At 42.6% G+C, this 9725-nt stretch overlaps 1 protein-coding gene across 1 annotated transcript; it reads right to left on the bottom strand.

The window, feature by feature from the left end:
• Window positions 1-3244: 3244 nt before the first annotated feature.
• On the bottom strand, window positions 3245-4186 carry LOC118079727 (olfactory receptor 10V1-like). The gene has a single exon (XM_035104262.1). It carries the CDS (start codon window positions 4184-4186, stop codon window positions 3245-3247), a length of 942 nt encoding a protein of 313 aa, XP_034960153.1.
• Between the last annotated feature and the right edge of the window lie 5539 nt (window positions 4187-9725).

Raw genomic sequence — 9725 nt, 5'->3', positions numbered from 1 at the left:
CTGATCCCTATTCACAGGAAAGGTGGGATGGAACAGAGTTGTACTGATCTGGGGGAAATTGAGAAAGATAAAAGAATATAGGCAATGGGGCTTGCACCAGGTAGATTGTTCCTCTCTAATGAAGCCATACTGTGCAATAAGTCGCAAAAAAGAATATGTAAATGACAGTATATGAAATAAAACAATGTGATGTGAGTTCCATTCCAGAAACATCTAGAAGGTGCCACATTGGCATCCCTCAGTATAAACTATGGCTAGTGTCAAGATGTCCCCAAACTCGGGAGACCTGGGTCCAAGTGTCAGCAAGGTACATTCTCTAGGGTTCAGTACTTTCCCTGTAAAATGGGGATAATAATGATACACGTCATGGAGCATTTGTATGGCTAAGTGGGAACATAAATTGCTTCTTGTGGATAAGTCTATAAATAGCAACCCAGTGCAGAATTTCTTCATAACATCCTGTCTGGTAACTTCCCATTTGAGGCTGAAAGTCTCCTCGGAACTTCTCACACTGATATTCCTATTCCTTACAGCAGGAATGGACAGTGGTATAATCAGGGATCAAATCGTTCTTATGAGGCCATTCTTTTTAACCACACCTTGATTAAAATCTGGTCGAGATGACAGGCAAATGTACTTTGGGAGGCAGATTCACATGCTTTCAGCTGGCAATCCCTGTGCTATATAGCCACATTGCAAGACAACAAATAGTTAACTTTTATGGGATACCTCATTCTCTCACACACAATTAACCCTTCCTTGAGTAAAAGTAAGGAAACTATGATTTTGGAGGTCGATGTGTGGGATGATCAGATGGGCTTTTATTCAAAGATGTGCTCACTTCAAGGACTGACTGATTAAAGCTATCAATCTCACCATTAAAATAATGGCCTACATTTTTTAAAAGTTTTCTATGTTTGAAGAGAATTTTATTTGAAGCACATGGTGTTCTGAATTCTCTGAACAAACATTTCCTGGTTTGTATTTCACAATCTCTTATATTTTCAACCAGGATGAGGGAGTACCCATCTACTTTTAAGAAAAGAAGCCCTATAGAATCCTTGGAAGTCTATAAAGTTTGTATAAAGAAGACAGCCATTGTGTTAGGTGGCACTCCTTTCACAGAGCCAAGAAAGAATCGTGGAATCCAGAAGCTCAACATTCCATCGCTGACTGACAAATACCTTGTATAACTTTTGAGTAAAGATGCCATTTTAGCTGTCTGTGATGGTAACTATTTCACTGCTGATCATTTCAGCAGCGATATTGCCATCTTCCCCGTAGCTTTTTGAGAGTATTAATAGGAAACATGTATACTGCTTTTTTTTGAGATTTCAGAATGCTTTCTGCCCAAAATCTCAGTAATCTTTATGACAATCTTGTCAGGCATGCCAGAGTTCTCATAATGAACATGTGGGCTGGAGACTTCTTGTGGCTACCTAATGTTTGCTATTAAGGTGAGATTTGAACCTTTGTCTCCCCAGCTCATGTTTATAGCCACTATCAAACACCACCTTTTGAAAATTCATATAAAGACATATTCAGCAGGTGAAGTTCCCACTCATCGTTGTATCTGCATATCATGAAAAGCTCCACCTGCTGGATTTACTGTATCATAAAGGTGTTAAAATGGTCAATAGACTTGCCTGGGGAAAAGTGGATAATTCTAACCTCCATCCCTCCTCATGTGTGCTTATTCTTATACTGAAAGGTGTTCCTCACCCCTTTCCAGGTACCAACTGAGCCAGTTCTCTGCATCTACTGAGATCTACAATATTCTAACTTGGACAGTGCCTAATTGAATGCCACATGTACAGTTTAAAAAAATCTGCAGTCATCCCAAAATTTAAGATGTGGAGAAACAGCAAACCTGACATTAGCAAGCAACAAGAAAGCTTTGGGTGAGTGTGCATAACCAACTCAAAATGAATGTTTTAACAGACTTAAATGTGATAAGATTTGCTGTTTGGTGTACCAGTTATAGTGCTTTAAATGTATGGTGTGCTAGAGGAAGGGCCGGAGTAGCCACCTGGCTCCAAAGCCAGCCCAATACATTTTACTGCCTGATGTAGAGCAGCAAAGAAAAGGGCATACAGTAGCACATGAACAACACAGTAAATCAGACAACAATTTCCTTCCGTTTAATGTCACTTTCAATATCAGCTACCGAATGCCACTTTTCCGTGAGGATGCCCTTAGGGCAGGAAAGAAAGAAAGGCCTGCTGCTGTGTCCAGGGCTGAGAGAGAGTCGAAGCTGAGGTCCAGAACATGGAACAGAATGGGAGGCAGAGACCACGTCCGTTGTCTTCCTCTGGGCTCAGATTTTATCCATCTCACCCATGGGGATGTATGTGTCAAAAATAGATCATGTCAAGTTTTGAAAGAGTTTTGGACTTTAAAAAAATAGAAATCTCAGTTTATATCACTGTATTACGGTAGGAATTAACCCTAAGTCCCTTGTAAATCAATAAGCTTAAGACTACTCCTTTCAGCAGACACTAACATTCTTTATGCCAGTTAAAGGAAGTATATGCATTGGACCTTCCGACAACATTAGGCAACAATATCTGTTTCACTTTTAGATGGCTGGTTTTCAAGCATGTGCTCAGTTTCTTCTCCAATTAAGTGTTTCAGTTCCACTATGTGATGGCAAACAAAGAGGAGAAGCAGTCCACTTTCTGCTACAAATAGAAAAGTCTTTTCATATTTACCATGTTGATGACGGCAATATGAAGAACAGAGTTCAGAAACCAAAGGTCAGCCTCTGTAGACAGAACTATCGTGACACCTCAAATGCACTAATTTGCACCAGTGCCCATGGTTCGACCTATGACTTGAGGGTATTTCCAGGATCTTGCTAGTTTGGGCTAGAATTCCATCACATACTGGCAAACTCAGGTCATGCAATTATAACGGATTGCAAGGTCATGCACAACAAACCTGCTTCCCCAAAAGATCAGCCTTTTTTTTACAATAAGGGAAGTGAAATGTGGGGAGAACACTTGCCTGGATGCAACTTCATCTAACTTCCCCACAAACAAATCGGCACAAATGCTCATTTAACAACCAAGGTTGTCTAATGTCCCTGAAAACAAACTAGGATGAATGTTTAATAAGCAAAACATTTAGTGATTTATGTGCATGTGCAAATAGGTCCTCAGCCACATAAAAACCGATGTGTGTTTGGCTGCTTATATTGTGAATTCCAACCACAGTGTGAAACACATTAGAATATCCAAGGCTCTCACTGGGACATCACTTCCTTCCTTAGTGTTCTACTGAGTGCGTTCTTTAACTCTTTGTTCCTCATGCTATAGATCAAGGGGTTCAGCACAGGAGTGACAAAGGTGTAGACCACAGACACCACTCGACCTTCCTCTGGTGAGTAGCTGGAGCTGGGACGCAGGTATATCAAACTGCCACAGCCATACTGCAGAAGAACTACCATTAAATGGGAGGAGCAGGTGGAGAAAGCCCGCTGCCTACCTGAGGCAGAGCGGATGCGCAAGATGGCTGCCACAATGAAGGCATAGGAGACACAAACTAGAAGGAAAGGGGCAGTCAGTATTACGGCACTGATAATAAAGAGGGCAGTCTGATGGATATGGGTGTCGCTGCATGCGAGCTTCAGGACAGCAGGGAAGTCACAGAAGAAATGGTCAATCTCCTTATTGCCACAGAATGGAAGGCGCAGTATCAGGATGGAGAGCTGAATGCCAAACAGGCAGCTCATGCCTAGCGTCCCAGCTACAAGACTCACACACACCCTCCAGTTCATTATGGTAGTGTAGCGCAGTGGGTGGCAGATTGCCACATAGCGATCGTATGCCATAACAGATAGCAGGACGCAGTCGCCACCTCCCAAGAAGATAAAGAAGAACATCTGTGTGCCACATCCTGCCAAAGAGATGGAGGCTTTTGAGACAGAGAGGAGGTTGGCCAGGGTGAGTGGGGCAATGACACAGGAGTAAGCAATCTCCAGGGCTGCCAGGTTAGCCAAGAAGAAATACATGGGAGTGTGGAGGGAGCGCTCTGTACGAACAATGAACACAACCGCAGAGTTTCCCAAAAGGCTGAGTAGGTACAAGACCAGAAAAGTCCAGAAAAGCAACAGCTGAATCTCTGGGACTGTTGAGAAGGGGTGGAAGTAGAAATGTGTCAGGCTAGTGTGGTTTTCACTCTCCATAGGAATTGGTACATATGACCTGGCACGAGATAAAAAGAGAGAGGCTGATAACGGAGAATGTGATATCGCCACCAAGATGTCAATTTCTAAACATGTACCTGTACAATAAACCAAGCTGCCACTGGAGGGCAGACTCCCCCCTTTTGCAAATAAAGATCTCCGTGTTGTCTTCCAAGACAACTGCTGTCTTAGAATCATGGAGTCATAGAATTGTAGAGTTGGAAGGGACATCAAGAGTCATGTAGTCCCACTACCTGCAATGCAGGGATCTCAACTAAAGAATCCAGGACAAATGGCCACCCAATCTCTGCTTAAAGATCACCTTCTGACAGAATCCATTCTACTGTTGAACAGCTCTTACCATCGGAAAGTTCTTCCTGATGTTTCATCAGAATCTCTTTTCTTGAAACCATTGGTTTGGGTCCTAGTTAGTCTCTGGAGCAGGAGAAAACAAGCTCGCTCCATCTTCCATGTGATAGCCCTTTAGATATTTGAAGACAGCTATTATATCTCCTCTCCGTCTCCTCTTTCCCAGGCTAAGCATTCCCAATTCCCTCAACCATTCCTCATAAGATTTGCTTTCCAGACCTCTGATCATCTTGGTTGCCCTCCTCAGCACACGTTCCAGCTTGTCAATATCCTCTTTTCTGGCTTGCGTGAAATTGTACAGCACAGGCATAATCTAGAAGGCATTTCAGTTCATGCTTCTGCAAATAATGAGTAAGTTTAAACTTCAGGACTGTAAAGCATTTCACATGCTGCAAGCACATCTTTTGGCAATCCTTCCATAGACCACTGCAGCTTCACTTTTCCTGCTCCTTCCACTATCAGTTAGCAGTTCCCTGAACTATCTTCACTAAATCTTTTACGAAACCCATCTCTCCCTATGCTGTTGCCTTGTTAATTTTATTTGCGGACTTTCTGTAGAAGGTAGTTCCATTGAAATCAATGGAATTTCCAGAGAAATGTGTTTAGAATCAGATGCTTAGATTGCATGCTGTGTCGCTTGTATTTTGTATTGCTTCCAGTACAAAATTAGATAAACAATAAATAGCCTTTACACTGGCACTGTATATTGTTTTTGCTTTACTGAGCTAAGGATTGCAAAACAATTGCATGCCAGAGTTCCTGTGGTTTTACTCCATTAAAATTAAATGGACACTCCATCCAAAAGTACTCAAATCTTCTTCTTCTTTTTTTAATGGAAGCAGTTGTGACAAGTGGGACCCATCACAAAATGTTGCAGTGTAGAGTGGTCCTGCTCAGGTTTCCAGCCAGAAAACCACCTTGATTTTCTGTTTGCCACCCACAACAATCAGCATTCTGTGTCTACCAGTATTCACTGGACTGTTGGAGAAGTTTCTCCCCTTAGTTCCCCTCTGCAAAATCTTGTGGTCCCCCTTCCCTTTCTTTCTCTGTTTTTATTTTTATTTGGATTACTTTCTTTTATCTTATTGTATTATGAAACAGCTTTAATAAAATCTTATTTTAAAAATAAAAATCTTGCTGTCCCCCCAAGGTTACTGATACCTCCTCCTTCTTGAGTGGAGATGGTGTCATTTTGGAAATGTAAGCACCGCCTCTCCTGCCTGAGCATCAGGGGGGAAAAGGATTGACTAACTTTTGCTGAATCGTGCCCACTAGTGTTATATATTTTTCTTTTGTTTTTAGATGTTCTTTATGTGTTTCGATGTTTTTAATTGTTTCTATTTTTAATTCTACTGTCTTACTACTTTTGTGTTTGCTGCTATTGTTTAAGCTATTGTTAGTATGACAATGTAGAATTTGCCACACCATCCTCTGCTACTCACTATTTTGGAGTACAAGTGGCGAGTATCCATGCATTTTTCATTTTAATGGCCCAGAAAACCACATTTCCACTGGAAGGTGGAAGCCTCCCTCTTTGCAAAATAACATTTGGATGTCACCTTAAAAGACAGCAGTTGTCTTTTTAGCGCTGGGGTAGCCAACACGGTGCCCTTCAGATGCTGTTGCCCTTCATCACTGGCCATGCTGGCCGGGACAGATGGGAGCTGGAGTCCCACAACATCTAGAGGGCATTCTGTTGTCTATTCCAGTTCTAGTGCCTGTGGAATTGTATGCTATGGCACAGCCATAGTCTAGAAACACCTTCCACATCACCTGCAAATAGGAATGTCAAATGTAAATAACTGAGCATTATTTATCATTTCAGTGTTGGCTTCATTAGGAGGCAATGAAAGTGTTGCATAGAGGTGGCAAAAGCAACTTCCATTTAGGCTTAAACCTCTTGCTACACAAAGAGGAACCGCAACATTTCTGTAGAAGGAAATGTTCCAGAATCTTTCCCATTCAGAACCTCGCACCACTCCTAGGAAAGCATTTGCCTGGAACAATGCTCAACGTTGTGGTCATTATTCTTGCTCACAAGTAATTCAATGTCCGCAGCCGACACGATGTCTAAACTCTTCTGACAATTGCAAGCAGTACCATTCTGGCCCTGATTTACTTCAATTGTATGCCCAACTGTTTTTATTGTGAGAAGGGAAGAACAGCTTTTACTGGCTGGCTGGCTGGGATAATCTTACTAACCTGTTGTCCGAGCTGATATTGGATGCCGCTGCCCATTCCAGAAGAGAGCTCTAGCTCTGTGGGCTTTATAAACCTTGCAAGATCCTTAGAGGAGCAAGGTAATCCCAGTCCCTCAGTGATGCATCAAAGTCCCCATAAAAGTAAATCACATACAAGCAGCCAACAAGAGTAGAGGTCCCTGTTCTCTGAGGACAAAGGGCAGCAGAGAGGGAGGGAGACAAGGAGTCAACTCACTGCTCCATTAGAGGGGAGGATATTCAATACCAATTGTTCTCTCACCATGCAAAAATACTTCTTTGTGAGCATCTCCACCAACCAAGGAGCCTTTCTGCCACGTTTGCCCCAGTGTAGCTCAGGTTTTTCACCACTTGTGCTCTAGCCAATTTCTCTCCTGTTCCAAGGCAGGTGTAAACCAAAAGATCAGTGAGAAGGAGGGGGAGAGTGTTAGGGCCATGAGAGCATGGGGTTTTGATAGCCTGTGTTGGGGATCTAGCCTAGCGAACTATACAGAGCTGTGTGTGCTCAGGCCTTAGTCTGCATCTACGCTGGAATTGTTTTTAGGTGTTTTAATTATTTTGTGATTTATGCGTTTGCCACCCTGGGCTCCCTAGAGAGGAAGTGTGAGATGTAAATTTAAATAAAAACAATTCCATCTCACACCAGGATAGCAAGTTACTAAAAATGTAAATGGTGTCTCATATTCTTAGTGCATGCTGGTACCAATTGGTACCTGTAGTGATTTTGATATATAATGGCTTTAGAAGTACCGTACTTTTCTGTGTATAAGATGAGGGGTTTTTTAAACTGTAAAATAATGTCAAAAGGGTGAGGCGTCATATACATGGATAGTGCGTTGGGGGGGGGGGCGGACGTGTGATTGGTAGCAAAAAAAGCTCAACAAGCCTGTATAACATGCCCCCCAAAAGCTCAACAACTCGGGGCCATCTCCCCCCATTTTCTTAAATTTGAGTCCCCCCAAATAGGGGACTTATTTATAGTCTTATGCATGGGGGCATGTTATATACGGAAAAGCACGGTAGTTTTTTAAATATATGCAACAGTTTTAACAGTTTTTATATGTGTGTTTTTAATATTTTTTTAATATGTGTCAGGATGCCTCGTGGGAATTGATTCATGTGTAAATAAATACAGTCATAAGCAAGATAGCAATGGGATGACTTCACTAGCAGCATTGGGAATGATGGTGTGAATTTGAATTGATGTGGAGGGAGTGAAGATGTAAGTGAGGAACTGACACAGAACACACACACACACACACACACAAGCTACACATTTTTGCAGGTCTACATTTTTGCTTTTGAAAAAGTAAATTAGATCTATAGGCCAGTTATAAAGACATTTTGTCCATTGGTTCCCCTCCCCTCCCCCACAAAACCCCTCTTCATTTTCCTTGCCCAGTGGTTCTAGTGCATTTCCAGAGGCACTGATGCTATACACATGGAGCATTCTCTGACACGAACAAGATTCGTTTATTTTAAAAGTGTACACCCCATCATTCATTGCAGGACCTAGACCAGGTTACGGCAAGCATATACATGAAAAACCCATGAAAATATCAATCACATCGGTAATTAGTAGGTTGTTGTTGTTGTTTAGTCGTTTAGTCGTGTCCGACTCTTCGTGACCCCATGGACCATAGCACGCCAGGCAGTCCTGTCTTGCACTGCCTCCCGCAGTTTGGCCAAACTCATGTTCGTAGCTTCGAGAACACAGTCAAACCATCTCGTCCTCTGTCGTCCCCGAAGTAGGTAAGGCACTATAAAGGCCAATAGGTAATTGACCCTGACATTTTGCTCAAAACTGGAACTACTAGCAGGGCCTCTGCAGCAGATCTCAAGCGGAATGTAGTCTGCCCATTAGAAAAACACAGCACTTTCAGCAACAGCTTAGATATATACATGACAGTTTGCTTTCATGTTTTGTTTTAATCTGCATATATAGGACCTTGTTTACGCCTTACTAGGTATGACCCCCAGCCTCACTCACCCAAGGAATGTTTGTATATCAGTGCTAGTCCTATGGCAGGGCTGGGAAGCCTGTGGACCTCCGGTCGTTGCTGGATGACCCCTCCCATCCCTTGACCCTGACCACTGGCAATGCTTGATGGGTTTGTTGGTTGTTGGAGTCCAAGACTATGAGGCTAAAACCTGCTAGTGTCATTTTGGGTGGGCAGATACGGGGAAAATCACTTCAACAGGAGGGCAGTGGAGGTGCATCTAAATCAGGCACCCCCAAACTGCGGCCCTCCAGATGTTTTGGCCTACAACTCCCATGATCCCTAGCTAACAGGGCCAGTGGTCAGGGATGATGGGAATTGTAGTCTCAAAACATCTGGAGGGCCGAAGTTTGGGGATGCCTGATCTAAATGGACCGACAATGATGTTTCTGGTTCATCCACATGTCGTCATCACCACCACTGCTGCCTTATCCATGAATATGTCTAATTGCATTAAAATTGGTCCTCATATCACATCTTGTGTAGGTATAATTGTGTGCAGTGTGAAGTGCTCCGTGTCTGCCCTGAAAGTGCACCCCACTTCCCCCCAAAACACCAGGGAATTTTTGTGTTACTATAACCTTGTGTGTTGTATATTAGAACAGTTATCAACAATTTTTGTGATCTTATTTTTATACTCTGGAATGTCACACAGAAAGTGTCATTCCTTGTCCCATTCTGCTCAGAGGTCAAAACAACAACAACAACAACAACAACAACAACATAGACTCTCTTTGGGAGCATGCCTGTATGTGCATTTATTAACAAAAAACAGAATCATCAGTCCAATTCATCGGCTGAAGTTGTCTCCAGATGAATACGAGGTCCAATATCCCCATGCCAGTCCCATCGGGCATTTCTGCCTAGTCTTGTTTGAGGTTAATGTCTGCCTCATTTGCTACCTTCCTTTGCTGACATCATTCCAGCCTCTTCTTGAAGTATTTTCCTTCT

Source organism: Zootoca vivipara, chromosome 1 (genome assembly GCF_965207765.1).
Source record: "Zootoca vivipara chromosome 1, rZooViv2.hap1.1, whole genome shotgun sequence".
Taxonomy (NCBI): Eukaryota; Metazoa; Chordata; class Lepidosauria; order Squamata; family Lacertidae; genus Zootoca; species Zootoca vivipara.
This window is presented reverse-complemented; position numbering and strand designations above follow the sequence as displayed.

Bases quoted from the DNA above. Each gene is read 5' to 3' on its own strand.
- LOC118079727 (XM_035104262.1), bottom strand. From the start codon at position 4,186: ATGGAGAGTGAAAACCACACTAGCCTGACACATTTCTACTTCCACCCC.